The sequence below is a fragment of the Babylonia areolata genome, chromosome 16, assembly GCF_041734735.1.
Source record: "Babylonia areolata isolate BAREFJ2019XMU chromosome 16, ASM4173473v1, whole genome shotgun sequence".
Taxonomy (NCBI): domain Eukaryota; kingdom Metazoa; phylum Mollusca; class Gastropoda; order Neogastropoda; family Buccinidae; genus Babylonia; species Babylonia areolata.
This window is the reverse complement of record NC_134891.1, coordinates 8,412,442-8,439,941: the sequence shown is the minus strand read 5'-3', so window position 1 is coordinate 8,439,941 and position 27,500 is coordinate 8,412,442. Positions and strand designations below refer to the sequence as shown.

Below are 27,500 nucleotides of genomic sequence, written 5' to 3'. Positions count from 1 at the left end.
TCCTTGACAACTTTGATACAGTTCTGCTGTATCTCACAATCCTTTCCAACATAAATAAGAAAAAAAAACATGCTACATATACACACATTTTTAAAGCAAATACAGACACGTTTCTCTGTAAACAACAGTCAGTCAGTTAACACTGTGACCCCTCTGACCGAAACCGTCAGCAGTCGAACGACCGCCTTTTCGTTTGAAATTGTACCGGGATGGAGGAGTCAAATTATTATACTCCGTACAGGATCTGATCCCATCCTGGATTATATGATATATGCTGTTGGTTATGAATGTGTGTGTATGTTTGTGCTTCTTGAACCGTACGTCTGTGTGTATTTTGATATGAATGCTGAATGGAATGACACGTCAGCACAGAGGCTGTTGTGTGTCGGCGATTTGAGGGAAAAGCAAACCATTGTTTCTGCTACCATTCCTGAATACAGTGCTCCCAAACCCATTCATTCTCAGACATTATTGTATTCTACGTGTGTTTCGTTCATAGATGGTTTATGCTAATATCGTGAAACGGGTGTGCTGAAATAAAAATTGTAGGGCTGTGCGGCAGGAAAGAACGACGCCATTGTCAGTCGTTCGAAGTCCGCGTCGAAAACACCACAAAGAAAATGTCCAAAAAGAGACCTAAAACCTTCACACACTGACTAAAAATCTACCAATATTGTTTCCTAAAGACTGGAAAAACATCATGATTCAATAAAAAGGTACGATTTGTCCTAGATATAGACGCAAATGTGAATTGAAAAATTTACTAAGCACAAAGAGGGACTGGGACAATGGCCAACCAGCTCCAATTTGTGTTTTGTGTAGGTCAGAAAACTGCTTCAAACTGCCCTCACACAGCGGTCAAAGGCAAACAACTTATAAAAATCAATAGAAGACAGTCACAGGAATTTGTTCATCACGTCTAGGGACAGACTGAAGCAAAATCCAGGGTGAAATTAATAATTTTGTTGAACGAACTCGTTTCAGTTGGTCCCAAACATCAGCTTTATTTACGATTTTCTTTTCACCAGAAGCATATTACGCTTTACTGCATTCATCAAAAGAAAGCTTATCTTTTGCCAGTTCCAGTGATATGCATTATGTGTGTGTCCTGGGTGTTGTTAATCAACGAGAAGTCATAAAACAAACGTCAACAAACACAAAGTGGTGCTGTCGAGGCCTGACGAGGGCCGATTTGCTTGCCGCGGCGCGCTGCTGTCATTGCAGTTCGCCTGGCCAGTATAAATACGGAAACGGCAGCAGCGGTAGCTTCATTCGCTTTAGGCCTATCGACTTGCCAGAGGAAAGATCTCAGCGATCTCCAGCGACTTTCTCCTTGTTACAGTACCTGCTACACTTCAATCCAGCATCATGTCTGACGCCGCTCCTGCTCCTGCCAAGAAGGTCGCCAAGCCCAGGAAGCCTGCCAAGCCAGCAGAGCACCCCAAGTACAACGTCATGATCGCCGCTGCCGTCACAGCCTTGAAGGAGCGTGGTGGTTCCTCCCGCCAGGCCATCCTCAAGTACATCATGGCCAACTACAAGGTGGGCAGCGAGGTGACCAAGATCAACGCTCGTCTGAAAACTTCCCTGAAGGCTGGAGTGAAGGCTGGCACCCTCAAGCAGGCCAAGGGCACTGGAGCTTCTGGCTCTTTCCGTCTGGGAGAGAAAAAGGTCGCTGCCAAACCCAAGAAGGTGAAGAAGCCCAAGGCTGCCGCTAAGAAGCCCGCAGCCAAGAAGGCCAAGTCCCCCGCCAAGAAAACTGCAGCCAAGAAGCCCGCTGCCAAGAAAACCGCTGCCAAGAAGCCCAAGTCTCCAGCCAAAAAGGCAGCCAAGTCTCCTGCCAAAAAGGCGGCCAAACCCAAGAAGGCAGCCAAGTCTCCAGCCAAGAAGGCAGCCAAGCCCAAGAAGCCAGCTGCCAAGAAGCCCGCCAAGAAGTGAACGGCCATGCCCGGTCCTTCTCCTTCATCCCCGTTTCTCTTCTCTCTCTCTGTCTCTCTCCATAGGCCCTCCCCTGGGCCATGCGTCTTCCCAAGTGGGTTGGACATCTCGTTGTACAAAGTTGATTACTTGTCTCTCTGTTGTCATTGTTCCATGTTTTCTGTTCCACTATATAGTTTTCATTGCTCAGTGTTTTGAGTTAAATGCGACTGGGTCATTGGCTTTGATCAGAACACCCCACAGCTTAAGTACATGGCACTAGCTCGCGCATAACAAATACACACATACACACCGTGGGTAGCGCTGTACTGTGCGGATGTACTCTCTCCATGGGAAGCAGCCCGAATTTCATACACAAAGGGATTTTGTGACAAAAGTAATAATACAAAACAATAGAATACAATACATGCACACGCACACACATGCGCACATGACCATGCATAAACATTATCCACTCACACATACATGCACATCAGACACACACACTCACACACACACACACACCGTGGGTAGCGCTGTACTGTGCGGATGTACTCTCTCCAGCGGAAGCAGCCCGATTTTCATACAGAAAGGGATTTTGTAATAAAAAAAAAAGTAATAATGCAAAACAATGGAACACAATACATGCGCACATGACCATGCATAAACATTATCTACACACACATACATGCACATCAGACACACACACACACACACTGACTGTGTTTTGAGTAAATGTGACTGGGTAAATGGCTTTGATCAGAACACTCCACGGCTTAAGTACATGGCACTATCTCGCGCATAACAAATACACACACACACACACACAATGGGTAGCGCTGTACTGTGCGGATGTACTCTCTCCAGGGGAAGCAGCCCGAATTTCATACAGAAAGGGATTTTGTGACAAAAGTAATAATACAAAACAATGGAATACAATACATGCGCACATGACCATGCATAAACATTATCTACACACACATACATGCACATCAGACACACACACACACTCACACACACTCACACACACACACACACACACACACACACACACACTGATATTAACCGTCTCTAGCTTTCTGTTTCTGTCACACACACACACACACACACACACACACACACACACACACACACACACACTGGCACTAAAGTCTATGCCTCTATCTTTAGAACTCTCACATACAGACACGCGTTCGAGCACACGTCCTCACTGACACATGATGAGATGCCTCTTATTCGTGACTGGGTCATTGGCTTTGTTCAGAACACCCCACAGCTTAAGTACATCAGCAGGCACCAGCTCGCGCACTGTAATAAATACACTTAGTACGTGGCGCACGCGCGCGCACACCACACACACAGACACACACGCACGCGCACACACACACACACTGACACTAAGTTTATATCTCTATCTTTCTCTCTCTCTCACATACAGACACGTTCCAGCACACGCCTTAACTGACACATGATGAGATGCCTTTTATTCGTGAACAGCAGCCGGAAAAACATTACTCAACCAAATGAACAAAACATGTGCAATTATCCTGTTGAATGAAGACATTAATTCATTCTATGGAAGTGACTGCTTCAGCCCGTTTCTTCCGAGCTGTGTATTGACACCAAGTGTCCTTTGTCTAAATTTTTATTAACTTTAAGTCTCTGCCAATTATCTGTAATACCGGACGTTCAGACACTTTAGAGGCTGAAATACGTTTTCAAATATGAAAAAAACCAAAACAAAACCGAGCTTTACACACACACACACACACACACATACACACACACACACATACACACACACACACAGGTGTTTTCAAGCGATTTGTTCTCCATGTGTGCAAGCGTTTTTTCTCCCTGTTTTTGTTCTTTGTGCTTCAGTATGTCTTCTCCATTGGTGTTTTCCCCCCTATCTATACCTGTCACAAATGTGTCCGTTTGTTTTATGAAGATGGGCATCAGTGTGATCTTACACAGCTACGGAACTATGAAGGGGCTGTTATATAAGGGTTTTTAATTAAATGATTAGGCAATCATGTTGTGTGTGTCACGTGTGTGTGTGTGTGTGTGTGTGTGTGAGAGAGAGAGAGAGAGAGAGAGAGAGAGAAAGAGACTGTGTGTGTGTGTGTGCATGTGTGTGTGTGTGTGTGTGTGCGCGCGCGCATGGGCTGTGGGGTGGAAGAGTGATAGAGTGAAAGAGCGAAGAGAGAGACTGAGGTATTTGTTCAAAACCACAGCCGCTCGTGAGGTGCGTGTTTGTGTGTGTTAGAGAGAGAGAGAGAGAGAGAGAGAGAGAGAGAGAGAGAGAGAGAGAGAGAGAGAGAGAGAGAGAGAGAGAGAGAATCAATGCTTGAATGGTCCATCCATCGAGCTCAATATTCGAGCTCCCATTCAGCTCAGTGGGTCCATCTGAAGTGCATGTAAGGGAGGCTGTCGAAAAAATCCCTCTGATTTTGTCACTAACTTGGTTTGCTCCCTTAGTTGAAAAAGTTGAAACTCGACGTCCTCGGCCTACAAAACACATGTAGGTATGCCTTAAGATATCACACACACACACACACACACACACACACACACACACACATACATCACATTCACACTGACACTACCACAATGAAGTCTGTCAGTTTGATGCTCGCCTGGTGAGGCCGAAAATCCGCCATCTTTGATCAGGCACGTCTACATTCCTTGACAACTTTGATACAGTTCTGCTGTATCTGACAATCCTTTCCAACATAAATAAGAAAAAAACATGCCACATATACACACATTTTTAAAGCAAATACAGACACGTTTCTCTATAAACAACAGTCAGTCAGTTAACACTGTGACCCCTCTGACCGAAACCGTCAGCAGTCGAACGACCGCCTTTTCGTTTGAAATTGTACCGGGATGGAGGAGTCAAATTATTATACTCCGTACAGGATCTGATCCCATCCTGGATTATATGATATATGCTGTTGGTTATGAATGTGTGTGTATGTTTGTGCTTCTTGAACCGTACGTCTGTGTGTATTTTGATATGAATGCTGAATGGAATGACACGTCAGCACAGAGGCTGTTGTGTGTCGGCGATTTGAGGGAAAAGCAAACCATTGTTTCTGCTACCATTCCTGAATACAGTGCTCCCAAACCCATTCATTCTCAGACATTATTGTATTCTACGTGTGTTTCGTTCATAGATGGTTTATGCTAATATCGTGAAACGGGTGTGCTGAAATAAAAATTGTAGGGCTGTGCGGCAGGAAAGAACGACGCCATTGTCAGTCGTTCGAAGTCCGCGTCGAAAACACCACAAAGAAAATGTCCAAAAAGAGACCTAAAACCTTCACACACTGACTAAAAATCTACCAATATTGTTTCCTAAAGACTGGAAAAACATCATGATTCAATAAAAAGGTATGATTTGTCCTAGATATAGACGCAAATGTGAATTGAAAAATTTACTAAGCACAAAGAGGGACTGGGACAATGGCCAACCAGCTCCAATTTGTGTTTTGTGTAGGTCAGAAAACTGCTTCAAACTGCCCTCACACAGCGGTCAAAGGCAAACAACTTATAAAAATCAATAGAAGACAGTCACAGGAATTTGTTCATCACGTCTAGGGACAGACTGAAGCAAAATCCAGGGTGAAATTAATAATTTTGTTGAACGAACTCGTTTCAGTTGGTCCCAAACATCAGCTTTATTTACGATTTTCTTTTCACCAGAAGCATATTACGCTTTACTGCATTCATCAAAAGAAAGCTTATCTTTTGCCAGTTCCAGTGATATGCATTATGTGTGTGTCCTGGGTGTTGTTAATCAACGAGAAGTCATGAAACAAACGTCAACAAACACAAAGTGGTGCTGTCGAGGCCTGACGAGGGCCGATTTGCTTGCCGCGGCGCGCTGCTGTCATTGCAGTTCGCCTGGCCAGTATAAATGCGGAAACGGCAGCCGCGGCCGGGTGCCGCCGCGGGGTTCTTTGGGGGGCGGCCGGGCGCTCCCCCTCTCGCCGGGCTCTCTTCCTCCTTCGCCGTCGACCACACCATAAAAATTACCAACACCACCACCACAAACAGTAACAAAACCACCAACACAAAAAAGCAGAACGCTTAGCAACAACGAAACGCAAGACCCACAAACAATCCTCATAAGGCAAACTAACCAAACCCAACCCATACACCACAGCACAACCACAGACAACACAAGCAGTCAACATTACAAACACACAACCTCAAACTCATATCAATACAACCCCATTACAACAGCAACACACACAACCCCATACACACCAACCACACTAACAACCCCCTACCATCAAACACACACAACCCCAACCACACAAACGAACAACTCCTACCACCAAACGCACACAACCCCACCCGCCAAAACAAAAACAACCCCCTCACCATCAAACACATACAACCCCAGTGACACACACATACAACCCCCTCACCACCAAATACATACAACCCCAACCACACAAACAAATACCTGCATTAAATCAACTCCAACCGAACAAACTTGACCTTAAGGGTGTAGACGCCAATAGGTCGTTAAACTCCAATAGTAGGCCGCGGTAGCTTCATTCGCTTTATCGACTTGCCAGAGCAAAGATCTCAGCGATCTCCAGCGACTTTCTCCTTGTTACAGTACCTGCTACACTTCAATCCAGCATCATGTCTGACGCCGCTCCTGCTCCTACTAAGAAGGTCGCCAAGCCCAGGAAGCCTGCCAAGCCAGCAGAGCACCCCAAGTACAACGTCATGATCGCCGCTGCCGTCACAGCCTTGAAGGAGCGTGGTGGTTCCTCCCGCCAGGCCATCCTCAAGTACATCATGGCCAACTACAAGGTGGGCAGCGAGGTGACCAAGATCAACGCTCGTCTGAAAACTGCCCTGAAGGCTGGAGTGAAGGCTGGCACCCTCAAGCAGGCCAAGGGCACTGGAGCTTCTGGCTCTTTCCGTCTGGGAGAGAAAAAGGTGGCTGCCAAACCCAAGAAGGTGAAGAAGCCCAAGGCTGCCGCTAAGAAGCCCGCAGCCAAGAAGGCCAAGTCCCCCGCCAAGAAAACTGCAGCCAAGAAGCCCGCTGCCAAGAAAACCGCTGCCAAGAAGCCCAAGTCTCCAGCCAAAAAGGCAGCCAAGTCTCCTGCCAAAAAGGCGGCCAAACCCAAGAAGGCAGCCAAGTCTCCAGCCAAGAAGGCAGCCAAGCCCAAGAAGCCAGCTGCCAAGAAGCCCGCCAAGAAGTGAACGGCCATGCCCGGTCCTTCTCCTTCATCCCCGTTTCTCTTCTCTCTCTCTGTCTCTCTCCATAGGCCCTCCCCTGGGCCATACGTCTTCCCAAGTGGGTTGGACATCTCGTTGCACAAAGTTGATTACTTGTCTCTCTGTTGTCATTGTTCCATGTTTTCTGTTCCACTATATAGTTTTCATTGCTCAGTGTTTTGAGTTAAATGCGACTGGGTCATTGGCTTTGATCAGAACACCCCACAGCTTAAGTACATGGCACTAGCTCGCGCATAACAAATACACACACACACACATACACACCGTGAGTAGCGCTGTACTGTGCGGATCTACTCTCTCCAGGGGAAGCAGCCCGAATTTCATACAGAAAGGGATTTTGTGACAAAAGTAATAATACAAAACAATGGAATACAATACATGCGAACATGACCATGCATAAACATTATCCACACACACATACATGTACATCAGACACACACACTCACACACACACACACACACACACACACACACACACACACACACACACACACACACTGATATTAACCGTCTCTAGCTTTCTGTTTCTGTCACACACACACACACACACACACACACACACGCGCGCGCACGCACACACACACACACACACACACACTGGCACTAAAGTCTATGCCTCTATCTTTAGAACTCTCACATACAGACACGCGTTCGAGCACACGTCCTCACTGACACATGATGAGATGCCTCTTATTCGTGACTGGGTCATTGGCTTTGTTCAGAACACCCCACAGCTTAAGTACATCAACAGGCACCAGCTCGCGCACTGTAATAAATACACTTAGTACGTGGCGCACGCGCGCGTACACCACACACACAGACACACACGCACGCGCGCGCACACACACACACACACACACACTGACACTAAGTTTATATCTCTATCTTTCTCTCTCTCTCACATACAGACACGTTCCAGCACACGCCTTAACTGACACATGATGAGATGCCTTTTATTCGTGTACAGCAGCCGGAAACACATTACTCAACCAAATGAACAAAACATGTGCAATTATCCTGTTGAATGAAGACATTAATTCATTCTATGGAAGTGACTGCTTCAGCCCGTTTCTTCCGAGCTGTGTATTGACATCAAGTGTCCTTTGTCTAAATTTTTATTAACTTTAATTCTCTGCCAATTATCTGTAATACCGCACGTTCAGACACTTTAGAGGCTGAAATACGTTTTCAAATATGAAAAAAACCAAAACAAAACCGAGCTTTACACACACACACACACACACACACACACACACACACACACACACACACACACACACACACAGAGGTGTTTTCAAGCGATTTGTTCTCCATGTGTGCAAGCGTTTTTTCTACCTGCTTTTGTTCTTTGTGCTTCAGTATGTCTTCTCCATTGGTGTTTTCCCCCCTATCTATACCTGTCACAAATGTGTCTGTGTGTTTTATGAAGATGGGCATCAGTGTGATCTTACACAGCTATGTGCTATGAAGGAGCTGTTGTATAAAGGTTTTTAATTAAATGAAAAGGTATTCATGTTGTGTGTGTGTGTGTGTGTGTGTCTTGGTGTGTGTGTGTCTTGGTGTCCTCGGCCTACAAAACACATGTAGGTGTGCCTTAAGATATCAGACACACACACACACACACACACACACACACACACACACACACACACACACATACACACACACATACATCACATTCACACTGACACTACCACAATGAAGTCTGTCAGTTTGATGCTCGCCTGGTGAGGCCGAAAATCCGCCATCTTTGATCAGGCACGTCTACATTCCGTGACAACTTTGATACAGTTCTGCTGTATCTCACAATCCTTTCCAACATAAATAAGAAAAAAAAACATGCTACATATACACACATTTTTAAAGCAAATACAGACACGTTTCTCTGTAAACAACAGTCAGTCAGTCAGTTTACACTGTGACCCCTCTGACCGAAACCGTCAGCAGTCGAACGACCGCCTTTTCGTTTGAAATTGTACCGGGATGGAGGAGTCAAATTATTATACTCCGTACAGGATCTGATCCCATCCTGGATTATATGATATATGCTGTTGGTTATGAATGTGTGTGTATGTTTGTGCTTCTTGAACCGTACGTCTGTGTGTATTTTGATATGAATGCTGAATGGAATGACACGTCAGCACAGAGGCTGTTGTGTGTCGGCGATTTGAGGGAAAAGCAAACCATTGTTTCTGCTACCATTCCTGAATACAGTGCTCCCAAACCCATTCATTCTCAGACATTATTGTATTCTACGTGTGTTTCGTTCATAGATGGTTTATGCTAATATCGTGAAACGGGTGTGCTGAAATAAAAATTGTAGGGCTGTGCGGCAGGAAAGAACGACGCCATTGTCAGTCGTTCGAAGTCCGCGTCGAAAACACCACAAAGAAAATGTCCAAAAAGAGACCTAAAACCTTCACACACTGACTAAAAATCTACCAATATTGTTTCCTAAAGACTGGAAAAACATCATGATTCAATAAAAAGGTACGATTTGTCCTAGATATAGACGCAAATGTGAATTGAAAAATTTACTAAGCACAAAGAGGGACTGGGACAATGGCCAACCAGCTCCAATTTGTGTTTTGTGTAGGTCAGAAAACTGCTTCAAACTGCCCTCACACAGCGGTCAAAGGCAAACAACTTATAAAAATCAATAGAAGACAGTCACAGGAATTTGTTCATCACGTCTAGGGACAGACTGAAGCAAAATCCAGGGTGAAAATAATAATTTTGTTGAACGAACTCGTTTCAGTTGGTCCCAAACATCAGCTTTATTTACGATTTTCTTTTCACCAGAAGCATATTACGCTTTACTGCATTCATCAAAAGAAAGCTTATCTTTTGCCAGTTCCAGTGATATGCATTATGTGTGTGTCCTGGGTGTTGTTAATCAACGAGAAGTCATAAAACAAACGTCAACAAACACAAAGTGGTGCTGTCGAGGCCTGACGAGGGCCGATTTGCTTGCCGCGGCGCGCTGCTGTCATTGCAGTTCGCCTGGCCAGTATAAATGCGGAAACGGCAGCAGCGGTAGCTTCATTCGCTTTATCGACTTGCCAGAGGAAAGATCTCAGCGATCTCCAGCGACTTTCTCCTTGTTACAGTACCTGCTACACTTCAATCCAGCATCATGTCTGACGCCGCTCCTGCTCCTGCCAAGAAGGTCGCCAAGCCCAGGAAGCCTGCCAAGCCAGCAGAGCACCCCAAGTACAACGTCATGATCGCCGCTGCCGTCACAGCCTTGAAGGAGCGTGGTGGTTCCTCCCGCCAGGCCATCCTCAAGTACATCATGGCCAACTACAAGGTGGGCAGCGAGGTGACCAAGATCAACGCTCGTCTGAAAACTGCCCTGAAGGCGTTTTCAAATATGAAAAAAAAACAACAAAACCGAGCTTTACACACACACACACACACACACACACACACACACACACACACACACACACACACACACACACACAGAGGTGTTTTCAAGCGATTTGTTCTCCATGTGTGCAAGCGTTTTTTCTACCTGCTTTTGTTCTTTGTGCTTCAGTATGTCTTCTCCATTGGTGTTTTCCCCCCTATCTATACCTGTCACAAATGTGTCTGTGTGTTTTATGAAGATGGGCATCAGTGTGATCTTACACAGCTATGTGCTATGAAGGAGCTGTTGTATAAAGGTTTTTAATTAAATGAAAAGGTATTCATGTTGTGTGTGTGTGTGTGTGTGTCTTGGTGTGTGTGTGTGTCTGTGTGTGTGTGTGTGTGTGTGCGTGAGAAAGAGTGTGTGTGTGTGTACATGCGTACGTCAGTGTGTGCATGTGTGTGTGTGTGTGTGTGTGTGCGCGCGCGTGGGCTGTGGGGTGGAAGAGTGATAGAGAGAAAGAGCGAAGAGAGAGACTGAGGTATTCGTTCAAAACCACAGCCGCTCGTGAGGTGCGTGTGTGTGTGTGTTAGAGAGAGAGAGAGAGAGAGAGAGAGAGAGAGAGAGAGAGAGAGAGAGAGAGAATCAATGCGTGAATGGTCCATCCATCGAGCTCAATATTCGAGCTCCTATTCAGCTCAGTGGGTCCATTGGAAGTGCATGTAAGGGAGGCTGTCGAAAAAATCCCTCTGATTTTGTCACTAACTTAGTTTGCTCCCTTAGTTGAAAAAGTTGAAACTCGACGTCCTCGGCCTACAAAACACATGTAGGTGTGCCTTAAGATATCACACACACACACACACACACACACACACACACACACATACATCACATTCACACTGACACTACCACAATGAAGTCTGTCAGTTTGATGCTCGCCTGGTGAGGCCGAAAATCCGCCATCTTTGATCAGGCACGTCTACATTCCGTGACAACTTTGATACAGTTTTGCTGTATCTCACAATCCTTTCCAACATAAATAAGAAAAAAAAACATGCTACATATACACACATTTTTAAAGCAAATACAGACACGTTTCTCTGTAAACAACAGTCAGTCAGTCAGTTTACACTGTGACCCCTCTGACCGAAACCGTCAGCAGTCGAACGACCGCCTTTTCGTTTGAAATTGTACCGGGATGGAGGAGTCAAATTATTATACTCCGTACAGGATCTGATCCCATCCTGGATTAAATGATATATGCTGTTGGTTATGAATGTGTGTGTATGTTTGTGCTTCTTGAACCGTACGTCTGTGTGTATTTTGATATGAATGCTGAATGGAATGACACGTCAGCACAGAGGCTGTTGTGTGTCGGCGATTTGAGGGAAAAGCAAACCATTGTTTCTGCTACCATTCCTGAATACAGTGCTCCCAAACCCATTCATTCTCAGACATTATTGTATTCTACGTGTGTTTCGTTCATAGATGGTTTATGCTAATATCGTGAAACGGGTGTGCTGAAATAAAAATTGTAGGGCTGTGCGGCAGGAAAGAACGACGCCATTGTCAGTCGTTCGAAGTCCGCGTCGAAAACACCACAAAGAAAATGTCCAAAAAGAGACCTAAAACCTTCACACACTGACTAAAAATCTACCAATATTGTTTCCTAAAGACTGGAAAAACATCATGATTCAATAAAAAGGTATGATTTGTCCTAGATATAGACGCAAATGTGAATTGAAAAATTTACTAAGCACAAAGAGGGACTGGGACAATGGCCAACCAGCTCCAATTTGTGTTTTGTGTAGGTCAGAAAACTGCTTCAAACTGCCCTCACACAGCGGTCAAAGGCAAACAACTTATAAAAATCAATAGAAGACAGTCACAGGAATTTGTTCATCACGTCTAGGGACAGACTGAAGCAAAATCCAGGGTGAAATTAATAATTTTGTTGAACGAACTCGTTTCAGTTGGTCCCAAACATCAGCTTTATTTACGATTTTCTTTTCACCAGAAGCATATTACGCTTTACTGCATTCATCAAAAGAAAGCTTATCTTTTGCCAGTTCCAGTGATATGCATTATGTGTGTGTCCTGGGTGTTGTTAATCAACGAGAAGTCATGAAACAAACGTCAACAAACACAAAGTGGTGCTGTCGAGGCCTGACGAGGGCCGATTTGCTTGCCGCGGCGCGCTGCTGTCATTGCAGTTCGCCTGGCCAGTATAAATGCGGAAACGGCAGCCGCGGCCGGGTGCCGCCGCGGGGTTCTTTGGGGGGCGGCCGGGCGCTCCCCCTCTCGCCGGGCTCTCTTCCTCCTTCGCCGTCGACCACACCATAAAAATTACCAACACCACCACCACAAACAGTAACAAAACCACCAACACAAAAAAGCAGAACGCTTAGCAACAACGAAACGCAAGACCCACAAACAATCCTCATAAGGCAAACTAACCAAACCCAACCCATACACCACAGCACAACCACAGACAACACAAGCAGTCAACATTACAAACACACAACCTCAAACTCATATCAATACAACCCCATTACAACAGCAACACACACAACCCCATACACACCAACCACACTAACAACCCCCTACCATCAAACACACACAACCCCAACCACACAAACGAACAACTCCTACCACCAAACGCACACAACCCCACCCGCCAAAACAAAAACAACCCCCTCACCATCAAACACATACAACCCCAGTGACACACACATACAACCCCCTCACCACCAAATACATACAACCCCAACCACACAAACAAATACCTGCATTAAATCAACTCCAACCGAACAAACTTGACCTTAAGGGTGTAGACGCCAATAGGTCGTTAAACTCCAATAGTAGGCCGCGGTAGCTTCATTCGCTTTATCGACTTGCCAGAGCAAAGATCTCAGCGATCTCCAGCGACTTTCTCCTTGTTACAGTACCTGCTACACTTCAATCCAGCATCATGTCTGACGCCGCTCCTGCTCCTACTAAGAAGGTCGCCAAGCCCAGGAAGCCTGCCAAGCCAGCAGAGCACCCCAAGTACAACGTCATGATCGCCGCTGCCGTCACAGCCTTGAAGGAGCGTGGTGGTTCCTCCCGCCAGGCCATCCTCAAGTACATCATGGCCAACTACAAGGTGGGCAGCGAGGTGACCAAGATCAACGCTCGTCTGAAAACTGCCCTGAAGGCTGGAGTGAAGGCTGGCACCCTCAAGCAGGCCAAGGGCACTGGAGCTTCTGGCTCTTTCCGTCTGGGAGAGAAAAAGGTGGCTGCCAAACCCAAGAAGGTGAAGAAGCCCAAGGCTGCCGCTAAGAAGCCCGCAGCCAAGAAGGCCAAGTCCCCCGCCAAGAAAACTGCAGCCAAGAAGCCCGCTGCCAAGAAAACCGCTGCCAAGAAGCCCAAGTCTCCAGCCAAAAAGGCAGCCAAGTCTCCTGCCAAAAAGGCGGCCAAACCCAAGAAGGCAGCCAAGTCTCCAGCCAAGAAGGCAGCCAAGCCCAAGAAGCCAGCTGCCAAGAAGCCCGCCAAGAAGTGAACGGCCATGCCCGGTCCTTCTCCTTCATCCCCGTTTCTCTTCTCTCTCTCTGTCTCTCTCCATAGGCCCTCCCCTGGGCCATACGTCTTCCCAAGTGGGTTGGACATCTCGTTGCACAAAGTTGATTACTTGTCTCTCTGTTGTCATTGTTCCATGTTTTCTGTTCCACTATATAGTTTTCATTGCTCAGTGTTTTGAGTTAAATGCGACTGGGTCATTGGCTTTGATCAGAACACCCCACAGCTTAAGTACATGGCACTAGCTCGCGCATAACAAATACACACACACACACATACACACCGTGAGTAGCGCTGTACTGTGCGGATCTACTCTCTCCAGGGGAAGCAGCCCGAATTTCATACAGAAAGGGATTTTGTGACAAAAGTAATAATACAAAACAATGGAATACAATACATGCGAACATGACCATGCATAAACATTATCCACACACACATACATTTACATCAGACACACACACTCACACACACACACACACACACACACACACACACACACACACACACACACACTGATATTAACCGTCTCTAGCTTTCTGTTTCTGTCACACACACACACACACACACACACACGCGCGCGCACGCACACACACACACACACACACACACTGGCACTAAAGTCTATGCCTCTATCTTTAGAACTCTCACATACAGACACGCGTTCGAGCACACGTCCTCACTGACACATGATGAGATGCCTCTTATTCGTGACTGGGTCATTGGCTTTGTTCAGAACACCCCACAGCTTAAGTACATCAACAGGCACCAGCTCGCGCACTGTAATAAATACACTTAGTACGTGGCGCACGCGCGCGTACACCACACACACAGACACACACGCACGCGCGCGCACACACACACACACACACACACTGACACTAAGTTTATATCTCTATCTTTCTCTCTCTCTCACATACAGACACGTTCCAGCACACGCCTTAACTGACACATGATGAGATGCCTTTTATTCGTGTACAGCAGCCGGAAACACATTACTCAACCAAATGAACAAAACATGTGCAATTATCCTGTTGAATGAAGACATTAATTCATTCTATGGAAGTGACTGCTTCAGCCCGTTTCTTCCGAGCTGTGTATTGACATCAAGTGTCCTTTGTCTAAATTTTTATTAACTTTAATTCTCTGCCAATTATCTGTAATACCGCACGTTCAGACACTTTAGAGGCTGAAATACGTTTTCAAATATGAAAAAAACCAAAACAAAACCGAGCTTTACACACACACACACACACACACACACACACACACACACACACACACACACACACACACACACACAGAGGTGTTTTCAAGCGATTTGTTCTCCATGTGTGCAAGCGTTTTTTCTACCTGCTTTTGTTCTTTGTGCTTCAGTATGTCTTCTCCATTGGTGTTTTCCCCCCTATCTATACCTGTCACAAATGTGTCTGTGTGTTTTATGAAGATGGGCATCAGTGTGATCTTACACAGCTATGTGCTATGAAGGAGCTGTTGTATAAAGGTTTTTAATTAAATGAAAAGGTATTCATGTTGTGTGTGTGTGTGTGTGTGTGTCTTGGTGTGTGTGTGTGTCTGTGTGTGTGTGTGTGTGTGTGCGTGAGAAAGAGTGTGTGTGTGTGTACATGCGTACGTCAGTGTGTGCATGTGTGTGTGTGTGTGTGTGTGTGCGCGCGCGTGGGCTGTGGGGTGGAAGAGTGATAGAGAGAAAGAGCGAAGAGAGAGACTGAGGTATTTGTTCAAAACCACAGCCGCTCGTGAGGTGCGTGTGTGTGTGTGTTAGAGAGAGAGAGAGAGAGAGAGAGAGAGAGAGAGAGAGAGAGAGAGAGAGAGAGAGAGAATCAATGCGTGAATGGTCCATCCATCGAGCTCAGTATTCGAGCTCCTATTCAGCTCAGTGGGTCCATTGGAAGTACATGTAAGGGAGGCTGTCGAAAAAATCCCTCTGATTTTGTCACTAACTTAGTTTGCTCCCTTAGTTGAAAAAGTTGAAACTCGACGTCCTCGGCCTACAAAACACATGTAGGTGTGCCTTAAGATATCAGACACACACACACACACACACACACACACACACACACACACACACACACACATACACACACACATACATCACATTCACACTGACACTACCACAATGAAGTCTGTCAGTTTGATGCTCGCCTGGTGAGGCCGAAAATCCGCCATCTTTGATCAGGCACGTCTACATTCCGTGACAACTTTGATACAGTTCTGCTGTATCTCACAATCCTTTCCAACATAAATAAGAAAAAAAAACATGCTACATATACACACATTTTTAAAGCAAATACAGACACGTTTCTCTGTAAACAACAGTCAGTCAGTCAGTTTACACTGTGACCCCTCTGACCGAAACCGTCAGCAGTCGAACGACCGCCTTTTCGTTTGAAATTGTACCGGGATGGAGGAGTCAAATTATTATACTCCGTACAGGATCTGATCCCATCCTGGATTATATGATATATGCTGTTGGTTATGAATGTGTGTGTATGTTTGTGCTTCTTGAACCGTACGTCTGTGTGTATTTTGATATGAATGCTGAATGGAATGACACGTCAGCACAGAGGCTGTTGTGTGTCGGCGATTTGAGGGAAAAGCAAACCATTGTTTCTGCTACCATTCCTGAATACAGTGCTCCCAAACCCATTCATTCTCAGACATTATTGTATTCTACGTGTGTTTCGTTCATAGATGGTTTATGCTAATATCGTGAAACGGGTGTGCTGAAATAAAAATTGTAGGGCTGTGCGGCAGGAAAGAACGACGCCATTGTCAGTCGTTCGAAGTCCGCGTCGAAAACACCACAAAGAAAATGTCCAAAAAGAGACCTAAAACCTTCACACACTGACTAAAAATCTACCAATATTGTTTCCTAAAGACTGGAAAAACATCATGATTCAATAAAAAGGTACGATTTGTCCTAGATATAGACGCAAATGTGAATTGAAAAATTTACTAAGCACAAAGAGGGACTGGGACAATGGCCAACCAGCTCCAATTTGTGTTTTGTGTAGGTCAGAAAACTGCTTCAAACTGCCCTCACACAGCGGTCAAAGGCAAACAACTTATAAAAATCAATAGAAGACAGTCACAGGAATTTGTTCATCACGTCTAGGGACAGACTGAAGCAAAATCCAGGGTGAAAATAATAATTTTGTTGAACGAACTCGTTTCAGTTGGTCCCAAACATCAGCTTTATTTACGATTTTCTTTTCACCAGAAGCATATTACGCTTTACTGCATTCATCAAAAGAAAGCTTATCTTTTGCCAGTTCCAGTGATATGCATTATGTGTGTGTCCTGGGTGTTGTTAATCAACGAGAAGTCATAAAACAAACGTCAACAAACACAAAGTGGTGCTGTCGAGGCCTGACGAGGGCCGATTTGCTTGCCGCGGCGCGCTGCTGTCATTGCAGTTCGCCTGGCCAGTATAAATGCGGAAACGGCAGCAGCGGTAGCTTCATTCGCTTTATCGACTTGCCAGAGGAAAGATCTCAGCGATCTCCAGCGACTTTCTCCTTGTTACAGTACCTGCTACACTTCAATCCAGCATCATGTCTGACGCCGCTCCTGCTCCTGCCAAGAAGGTCGCCAAGCCCAGGAAGCCTGCCAAGCCAGCAGAGCACCCCAAGTACAACGTCATGATCGCCGCTGCCGTCACAGCCTTGAAGGAGCGTGGTGGTTCCTCCCGCCAGGCCATCCTCAAGTACATCATGGCCAACTACAAGGTGGGCAGCGAGGTGACCAAGATCAACGCTCGTCTGAAAACTTCCCTGAAGGCTGGAGTGAAGGCTGGCACCCTCAAGCAGGCCAAGGGCACTGGAGCTTCTGGCTCTTTCCGTCTGGGAGAGAAAAAGGTCGCTGCCAAACCCAAGAAGGTGAAGAAGCCCAAGGCTGCCGCTAAGAAGCCCGCAGCCAAGAAAGCCAAGTACCCCGCCAAGAAAACTGCAGCCAAGAAGCCCGCTGCCAAGAAAACCGCTGCCAAGAAGCCCAAGTCTCCAGCCAAAAAGGCAGCCAAGTCTCCTGCCAAAAAGGCGGCCAAACCCAAGAAGGCAGCCAAGTCTCCAGCCAAGAAGGCAGCCAAGCCCAAGAAGCCAGCTGCCAAGAAGCCCGCCAAGAAGTGAACGGCCATGCCCGGTCCTTCTCCTTCATCCCCGTTTCTCTTCTCTCTCTCTGTCTCTCTCCATAGGCCCTCCCCTGGGCCATACGTCTTCCCAAGTGGGTTGGACATCTCGTTGCGCAAAGTTGATTACTTGTCTCTCTGTTGTCATTGTTCCATGTTTTCTGTTCCACTATATAGTTTTCATTGATCAGTGTTTTGAGTTAAATGCGACTGGGTCATTGGCTTTGATCAGAACACCCCACAGCTTAAGTACATGGCACTAGCTCGCGCATAACAAATACACACATACACACCGTGGGTAGCGCTGTACTGTGCGGATGTACTCTCTCCATGGGAAGCAGCCCGAATTTCATACAGAAAGGGATTTTGTGACAAAAGTAATAATACAAAACAATAGAATACAATACATGCACACGCACACACATGCGCACATGACCATGCATAAACATTATCCACACACACATACATGCACATCAGACACACACACTCACACACACACACACACCGTGGGTAGCGCTGTACTGTGCGGATGTACTCTCTCCAGGGGAAGCAGCCCGAATTTCATACAGAAAGGGATTTTGTAATAAAAAAAAAGTAATAATGCAAAACAATGGAACACAATACATGCGCACATGACCATGCATAAACATTATCTACACACACATACATGCACATCAGACACACACACACACACTGACTGTGTTTTGAGTAAATGTGACTGGGTAAATGGCTTTGATCAGAACACTCCACGGCTTAAGTACATGGCACTATCTCGCGCATAACAAATACACACACACACACACAATGGGTAGCGCTGTACTGTGCGGATGTACTCTCTCCAGGGGAAGCAGCCCGAATTTCATACAGAAAGGGATTTTGTGACAAAAGTAATAATACAAAACAATGGAATACAATACATGCGCACATGACCATGCATAAACATTATCCACACACACATACATGTACATCAGACACACACACTCACACACACACACACACACACACACACACACACACACACTGATATTAACCGTCTCTAGCTTTCTGTTTCTGTCACACACACACACACACACACACACACACGCGCGCGCGCGCGCACGCACACACACACACACACACTGGCACTAAAGTCTATGCCTCTATCTTTAGAACTCTCACATACAGACACGCGTTCGAGCACACGTCCTCACTGACACATGATGAGATGCCTCTTATTCGTGACTGGGTCATTGGCTTTGTTCAGAACACCCCACAGCTTAAGTACATCAGCAGGCACCAGCTCGCGCACTGTAATAAATACACTTAGTACGTGGCGCACGCGCGCGTACACCACACACACAGACACACACGCACGCGCGCGCACACACACACACACACACACTGACACTAAGTTTATATCTCTATCTTTCTCTCTCTCTCACATACAGACACGTTCCAGCACACGCCTTAACTGACACATGATGAGATGCCTTTTATTCGTGTACAGCAGCCGGAAACACATTACTCAACCAAATGAACAAAACATGTGCAATTATCCTGTTGAATGAAGACATTAATTAATTCTATGGAAGTGACTGCTTCAGCCCGTTTCTTCCGAGCTGTGTATTGACATCACGTGTCCTTTGTCTAAAATTTTTTTATTAACTTTAATTCTCTGCCAATTATCTGTAATACCGGACGTTCAGACACTTTAGAGGCTGAAATACGTTTTCAAATATGAAAAAAACAAAAACAAAACCGAGCTTTACACACACACACACACACACACACACACACACACACACACACACACACACACACACACACACACAGAGGTGTTTTCAAGCGATTTGTTCTCCATGTGTGCAAGCGTTTTTTCTCCCGGTTTTTGTTCTTTGTGCTTCAGTATGTCTTCTCCATTGGTGTTTTCCCCCCTATCTATACCTGTCACAAATGTGTCTGTGTGTTTTATGAAGATGGGCATCAGTGTGATCTTACACAGCTATGTGCTATGAAGGAGCTGTTATATAAGGGTTTTTAATTAAATGATTAGGTAATCATGTTGTGTGTGTCACGGTGTGAGAGAGAGAGAGAGAGAGAGAGAGAGAGAGAGAGAGAGTGAGAGAGAGAGAGAGAGAGAGAGAAAGAGAGTGTGTGTGTGTGTGCATGCGTACGTCAGTGTGTGCATGTGTGTGTGCGCGCGCATGGGCTGTGGGGTGGAAGATAGAGAGAAAGAGCGAAGAGAGAGACTGAGGTATTTGTTCAAAACCACAGCCGCTCGTGAGGTGCGTGTTTGTGTGTGTTAGAGAGAGAGAGAGAGAGAGAGAGAGAGAGAGAGAGAGAGAGAGAGAGAGAGAGAATCAATGCGGGAATGGTCCATCCATCGAGCTCAATATTCGAGCCTCTATTCAGCTCAGTGGGTCCATTTAAAGTGCATGTAAGGGAGGCTGTCCAAAAAATCCCTCTGATTTTGTCACTAACTTGGTTTGCTCCCTTAGTTGAAAAAGTTGGAACTCGACGTCCTCGGCCTACAAAACACATGTAGGTATGCCTTAAGATATCACACACACACACACACACACACACACACACACACACACACACACACACACACACACACACACACACACACACACACACATCACATTCACACTGACACTACCACAATGAAGTCTGTCAGTTTGATGCTCGCCTGGTGAGGCCGAAAATCCGCCATCTTTGATCAGGCACGTCTACATTCCTTGACAACTTTGATACAGTTCTGCTGTATCTCACAATCCTTTCCAACATAAATAAGAAAAAAACATGCTACATATACACACATTTTTAAAGCAAATACAGACACGTTTCTCTATAAACAACAGTCAGTCAGTTAACACTGTGACCCCTCTGACCCAAACCGTCAGCAGTCGAACGACCGCCTTTTCGTTTGAAATTGTACCGGGATGGAGGAGTCAAATTATTATACTCTGTACAGGATCTGATCCCATCCTGGATTATATGATATATGCTGTTGGTTATGAATGTGTGTGTATGTTTGTGCTTCTTGAACCGTACGTCTGTGTGTATTTTGATATGAATGCTGAATGGAATGACACGTCAGCACAGAGGCTGTTGTGTGTCGGCGATTTGAGGGAAAAGCAAACCATTGTTTCTGCTACCATTCCTGAATACAGTGCTCCCAAACTCATTCATTCTCAGACATTATTGTATTCTACGTGTGTTTCGTTCATAGATGGTTTATGCTAATATCGTGAAACGGGTGTGCTGAAATAAAAATTGTAGGGCTGTGCGGCAGGAAAGAACGACGCCATTGTCAGTCGTTCGAAGTCCGCGTCGAAAACACCACAAAGAAAATGTCCAAAAAGAGACCTAAAACCTTCACACACTGACTAAAAATCTACCAATATTGTTTCCTAGAGACTGGAAAAACATCATGATTCAATAAAAAGGTATGATTTGTCCTAGATATAGACGCAAATGTGAATTGAAAAATTTACTAAGCACAAAGAGGGACTGGGACAATGGCCAACCAGCTCCAATTTGTGTTTTGTGTAGGTCAGAAAACTGCTTCAAACTGCCCTCACACAGCGGTCAAAGGCAAACAACTTATAAAAATCAATAGAAGACAGTCACAGGAATTTGTTCATCACGTCTAGGGACAGACTGAAGCAAAATCCAGGGTGAAATTAATAATTTTGTTGAACGAACTCGTTTCAGTTGGTCCCAAACATCTGCTTTATTTACGATTTTCTTTTCACCAGAAGCATATTACGCTTTACTGCATTCATCAAAAGAAAGCTTATCTTTTGCCAGTTCCAGTGACATGCACTATGTGTGTGTCCTGGGTGTTGTTAATCAACGAGAAGTCATGAAACAAACGTCAACAAACACAAACTGGTGCTGTCGAGGCCTGACGAGGGCCGATTTGCTTGCCGCGGCGCGCTGCTGTCATTGCAGTTCGTCTGGCCAGTATAAATGCGGAAACGGCAGCAACCGTAGCTTCATTCGCTTTATCGACTTGCCAGAGGAAAGATCTCAGCGATCTCCAGCGACTTTCTCCTTGTTGCAGTACCTGCTACACTTCAATCCAGCATCATGTCTGACGCCGCTCCTGCTCCTGCTAAGAAGGTCGCCAAGCCCAGGAAGCCTGCCAAGCCAGCAGAACACCCCAAGTACAACGTCATGATCGCCGCTGCCGTCACAGCCTTGAAGGAGCGTGGTGGTTCCTCCCGCCAGGCCATCCTCAAGTACATCATGGCCAACTACAAGGTGGGCAGCGAGGTGACCAAGATCAACGCTCGTCTGAAAACTGCCCTGAAGGCTGGAGTGAAGGCCGGCACCCTCAAGCAGGCCAAGGGCACTGGAGCTTCTGGCTCTTTCCGTCTGGGAGAGAAAAAGGTCGCTGCCAAACCCAAGAAGGTGAAGACGCCCAAGGCTGCCGCTAAGAAGCCCGCAGCCAAGAAGGCCAAGTCCCCCGCCAAGAAAACTGCAGCCAAGAAGCCCGCTGCCAAGAAAACCGCTGCCAAGAAGCCCAAGTCTCCAGCCAAAAAGGCAGCCAAGTCTCCTGCCAAAAAGGCGGCCAAACCCAAGAAGGCAGCCAAGTCTCCAGCCAAGAAGGCAGCCAAGCCCAAGAAGCCAGCTGCCAAGAAGCCCGCCAAGAAGTGAACGGCCATGCCCGGTCCTTCTCCTTCATCCCCGTTTCTCTTCTCTCTCTGTCTCTCTCCATAGGCCCTCCCCTGGGCCATACGTCTTCCCAAGTGGGTTGGACATCTCGTTGCACAAAGTTGATTACTTGTCTCTCTGTTGTCATTGTTCCATGTTTTCTGTTCCACTATATAGTTTTCATTGCTCAGTGTTTTGAGTTAAATGCGACTGGGTCATTGGCTTTGATCAGAACACCCCACAGCTTAAGTACATGGCACTAGCTCGCGCATAACAAATACACACACACATACACACCGTGGGTAGCGCTGTACTGTGCGGATGTACTCTCTCCATGGGAAGCAGCCCGAATTTCATACAGAAAGGGATTTTGACAAAATTAATAATACAAAACAATAGAATACAATACATGCACATGCACACACATGCGCACATGACCATGCATAAACATTATCCACACACACATACGTGCACATCAGACACACACACTCACACACACACACACACACAAACACACACACACACCGTGGGTAGCGCTGTACTGTGCGGATGTACTCTCTCCAGGGGAAGCAGCCCGAATTTCATACAGAAAGGGATTTTGTAATAAAAAAAAAAGTAATAATGCAAAACAATGGAACACAATACATGCGCACATGACCATGCATAAACATTATCTACACACACATACATGCACATCAGACACACACACACACACTGACACACACACACACACACACACACACACACACACACACACACGCACACGCACGTACACACACACACACACACACACACACTGGCACTAAAGTCTATGCCTCTATCTTTAGAACTCTCACATACAGCCACGCGTTCGAGCACACGTCCTCACTGACACATGATGAGATGCCTCTTATTCGTGACTGGGTCATTGGCTTTGTTCAGAACACCCCACAGCTTAAGTACATCAGCAGGCACCAGCTCGCGCACTGTAATAAATACACTTAGTACGTGGCGCACGCGCGCGTACACCACACACACAGACACACACGCACGCGCGCGCACACACACACACACTGACACTAAGTTTATATCTCTATCTTTCTCTCTCTCTCACATACAGACACGTTCCAGCACACGCCTTAACTGACACATGATGAGATGCCTTTTATTCGTGTACAGCAGCCGGAAACACATTACTCAACCAAATGAACAAAACATGTGCAATTATCCTGTTGAATGAAGACATTCATTAATTCTATGGAAGTGACTGCTTCAGCCCGTTTCTTCCGAGCTGTGTATTGACATCAAGTGTCCTTTGTCTAAATTTTTATTAACTTTAATTCTCTGCCAATTATCTGTAATACCGCACGTTCAGACACTTTAGAGGCTGAAATACGTTTTCAAATATGAAAAAAAAACAACAAAACCGAGCTTTACACACACACACACACACACACACACACACACACACACACACACACACACACACACACACACAGAGGTGTTTTCAAGCGATTTGTTCTCCATGTGTGCAAGCGTTTTTTCTACCTGCTTTTGTTCTTTGTGCTTCAGTATGTCTTCTCCATTGGTGTTTTCCCCCCTATCTATACCTGTCACAAATGTGTCTGTGTGTTTTATGAAGATGGGCATCAGTGTGATCTTACACAGCTATGTGCTATGAAGGAGCTGTTGTATAAAGGTTTTTAATTAAATGAAAAGGTATTCATGTTGTGTGTGTGTGTGTGTGTGTCTTGGTGTGTGTGTGTGTCTGTGTGTGTGTGTGTGTGTGTGCGTGAGAAAGAGTGTGTGTGTGTGTACATGCGTACGTCAGTGTGTGCATGTGTGTGTGTGTGTGTGTGTGTGCGCGCGCGTGGGCTGTGGGGTGGAAGAGTGATAGAGAGAAAGAGCGAAGAGAGAGACTGAGGTATTCGTTCAAAACCACAGCCGCTCGTGAGGTGCGTGTGTGTGTGTGTTAGAGAGAGAGAGAGAGAGAGAGAGAGAGAGAGAGAGAGAGAGAGAGAGAGAATCAATGCGTGAATGGTCCATCCATCGAGCTCAATATTCGAGCTCCTATTCAGCTCAGTGGGTCCATTGGAAGTGCATGTAAGGGAGGCTGTCGAAAAAATCCCTCTGATTTTGTCACTAACTTAGTTTGCTCCCTTAGTTGAAAAAGTTGAAACTCGACGTCCTCGGCCTACAAAACACATGTAGGTGTGCCTTAAGATATCACACACACACACACACACACACACACACACACACACACACACACACACACACACACATACATCACATTCACACTGACACTACCACAATGAAGTCTGTCAGTTTGATGCTCGCCTGGTGAGGCCGAAAATCCGCCATCTTTGATCAGGCACGTCTACATTCCGTGACAACTTTGATACAGTTTTGCTGTATCTCACAATCCTTTCCAACATAAATAAGAAAAAAAAACATGCTACATATACACACATTTTTAAAGCAAATACAGACACGTTTCTCTGTAAACAACAGTCAGTCAGTCAGTTTACACTGTGACCCCTCTGACCGAAACCGTCAGCAGTCGAACGACCGCCTTTTCGTTTGAAATTGTACCGGGATGGAGGAGTCAAATTATTATACTCCGTACAGGATCTGATCCCATCCTGGATTAAATGATATATGCTGTTGGTTATGAATGTGTGTGTATGTTTGTGCTTCTTGAACCGTACGTCTGTGTGTATTTTGATATGAATGCTGAATGGAATGACACGTCAGCACAGAGGCTGTTGTGTGTCGGCGATTTGAGGGAAAAGCAAACCATTGTTTCTGCTACCATTCCTGAATACAGTGCTCCCAAACCCATTCATTCTCAGACATTATTGTATTCTACGTGTGTTTCGTTCATAGATGGTTTATGCTAATATCGTGAAACGGGTGTGCTGAAATAAAAATTGTAGGGTTGTGCGGCAGGAAAGAACGACGCCATTGTCAGTCGTTCGAAGTCCGCGTCGAAAACACCACAAAGAAAATGTCCAAAAAGAGACCTAAAACCTTCACACACTGACTAAAAATCTACCAATATTGTTTCCTAAAGACTGGAAAAACATCATGATTCAATAAAAAGGTATGATTTGTCCTAGATATAGACGCAAATGTGAACTGAAAAAATTACTAAGCACAAAGAGGGACTGGGACAATGGCCAACCAGCTCCAATTTGTGTTTTGTGTAGGTCAGAAAACTGCTTCAAACTGCCCTCACACAGCGGTCAAAGGCAAACAACTTATAAAAATCAATAGAAGACAGTCACAGGAATTTGTTCATCACGTCTAGGGACAGACTGAAGCAAAATCCAGGGTGAAATTAATAATTTTGTTGAACGAACTCGTTTCAGTTGGTCCCAAACATCTGCTTTATTTACGATTTTCTTTTCACCAGAAGCATATTACGCTTTACTGCATTCATCAAAAGAAAGCTTATCTTTTGCCAGTTCCAGTGACATGCACTATGTGTGTGTCCTGGGTGTTGTTAATCAACGAGAAGTCATGAAACAAACGTCAACAAACACAAACTGGTGCTGTCGAGGCCTGACGAGGGCCGATTTGCTTGCCGCGGCGCGCTGCTGTCATTGCAGTTCGTCTGGCCAGTATAAATGCGGAAACGGCAGCAGCGGTAGCTTCATTCGCTTTATCGACTTGCCAGAGGAAAGATCTCAGCGATCTCCAGCGACTTTCTCCTTGTTGCAGTACCTGCTACACTTCAATCCAGCATCATGTCTGACGCCGCTCCTGCTCCTGCTAAGAAGGTCGCCAAGCCCAGGAAGCCTGCCAAGCCAGCAGAACACCCCAAGTACAACGTCATGATCGCCGCTGCCGTCACAGCCTTGAAGGAGCGTGGTGGTTCCTCCCGCCAGGCCATCCTCAAGTACATCATGGCCAACTACAAGGTGGGCAGCGAGGTGACCAAGATCAACGCTCGTCTGAAAACTGCCCTGAAGGCTGGAGTGAAGGCCGGCACCCTCAAGCAGGCCAAGGGCACTGGAGCTTCTGGCTCTTTCCGTCTGGGAGAGAAAAAGGTCGCTGCCAAACCCAAGAAGGTGAAGAAGCCCAAGGCTGCCGCTAAGAAGCCCGCAGCCAAGAAGGCCAAGTCCCCCGCCAAGAAAACTGCAGCCAAGAAGCCCGCTGCCAAGAAAACCGCTGCCAAGAAGCCCAAGTCTCCAGCCAAAAAGGCAGCCAAGTCTCCTGCCAAAAAGGCGGCCAAACCCAAGAAGGCAGCCAAGTCTCCAGCCAAGAAGGCAGCCAAGCCCAAGAAGCCAGCTGCCAAGAAGCCCGCCAAGAAGTGAACGGCCATGCCCGGTCCTTCTCCTTCATCCCCGTTTCTCTTCTCTCTCTGTCTCTCTCCATAGGCCCTCCCCTGGGCCATACGTCTTCCCAAGTGGGTTGGACATCTCGTTGCACAAAGTTGATTACTTGTCTCTCTGTTGTCATTGTTCCATGTTTTCTGTTCCACTATATAGTTTTCATTGCTCAGTGTTTTGAGTTAAATGCGACTGGGTCATTGGCTTTGATCAGAACACCCCACAGCTTAAGTACATGGCACTAGCTCGCGCATAACAAATACACACACACATACACACCGTGGGTAGCGCTGTACTGTGC

The 27,500-nt window shown here is 45.9% G+C and overlaps 6 protein-coding genes across 6 annotated transcripts; all 6 read left to right on the top strand.

Moving 5' to 3' along the window:
* Positions 1-1,368: 1,368 nt before the first annotated feature.
* On the top strand, positions 1,369-1,938 carry LOC143290862 (histone H1.2-like). The gene has a single exon (XM_076600401.1). The coding sequence runs from the start codon at positions 1,369-1,371 to the stop codon at positions 1,936-1,938; it is 570 nt and encodes a 189-aa protein (XP_076456516.1).
* Positions 1,939-6,582: 4,644 nt separating this feature from the next.
* Positions 6,583-7,201, top strand: LOC143290861 (histone H1.2-like). Its single transcript, XM_076600400.1, has one exon. It carries the CDS (start codon positions 6,583-6,585, stop codon positions 7,150-7,152), a length of 570 nt encoding a protein of 189 aa, XP_076456515.1. The 3' UTR covers positions 7,153-7,201.
* Positions 7,202-13,511: 6,310 nt separating this feature from the next.
* Positions 13,512-14,130, top strand: LOC143290860 (histone H1.2-like). The gene has a single exon (XM_076600399.1). The coding sequence runs from the start codon at positions 13,512-13,514 to the stop codon at positions 14,079-14,081; it is 570 nt and encodes a 189-aa protein (XP_076456514.1). The 3' UTR covers positions 14,082-14,130.
* Positions 14,131-17,670: 3,540 nt separating this feature from the next.
* On the top strand, positions 17,671-18,351 carry LOC143290859 (histone H1.2-like). The gene has a single exon (XM_076600398.1). The coding sequence runs from the start codon at positions 17,671-17,673 to the stop codon at positions 18,238-18,240; it is 570 nt and encodes a 189-aa protein (XP_076456513.1). The 3' UTR covers positions 18,241-18,351.
* Positions 18,352-22,316: 3,965 nt separating this feature from the next.
* On the top strand, positions 22,317-22,886 carry LOC143290858 (histone H1.2-like). Its single transcript, XM_076600397.1, has one exon. The coding sequence runs from the start codon at positions 22,317-22,319 to the stop codon at positions 22,884-22,886; it is 570 nt and encodes a 189-aa protein (XP_076456512.1).
* Positions 22,887-26,614: 3,728 nt separating this feature from the next.
* On the top strand, positions 26,615-27,184 carry LOC143290856 (histone H1.2-like). Its single transcript, XM_076600395.1, has one exon. The coding sequence runs from the start codon at positions 26,615-26,617 to the stop codon at positions 27,182-27,184; it is 570 nt and encodes a 189-aa protein (XP_076456510.1).
* Positions 27,185-27,500: the final 316 nt, after the last annotated feature.

What these genes read in the sequence shown, in the direction of transcription:
- LOC143290859 (XM_076600398.1), top strand. Translation starts at nt 17,671, where the DNA reads ATGTCTGACGCCGCTCCTGCTCCTGCCAAGAAGGTCGCCAAGCCCAGG.
- LOC143290861 (XM_076600400.1), top strand. Translation starts at nt 6,583, where the DNA reads ATGTCTGACGCCGCTCCTGCTCCTACTAAGAAGGTCGCCAAGCCCAGG.
- LOC143290860 (XM_076600399.1), top strand. Translation starts at nt 13,512, where the DNA reads ATGTCTGACGCCGCTCCTGCTCCTACTAAGAAGGTCGCCAAGCCCAGG.
- LOC143290856 (XM_076600395.1), top strand. Translation starts at nt 26,615, where the DNA reads ATGTCTGACGCCGCTCCTGCTCCTGCTAAGAAGGTCGCCAAGCCCAGG.
- LOC143290862 (XM_076600401.1), top strand. Translation starts at nt 1,369, where the DNA reads ATGTCTGACGCCGCTCCTGCTCCTGCCAAGAAGGTCGCCAAGCCCAGG.
- LOC143290858 (XM_076600397.1), top strand. Translation starts at nt 22,317, where the DNA reads ATGTCTGACGCCGCTCCTGCTCCTGCTAAGAAGGTCGCCAAGCCCAGG.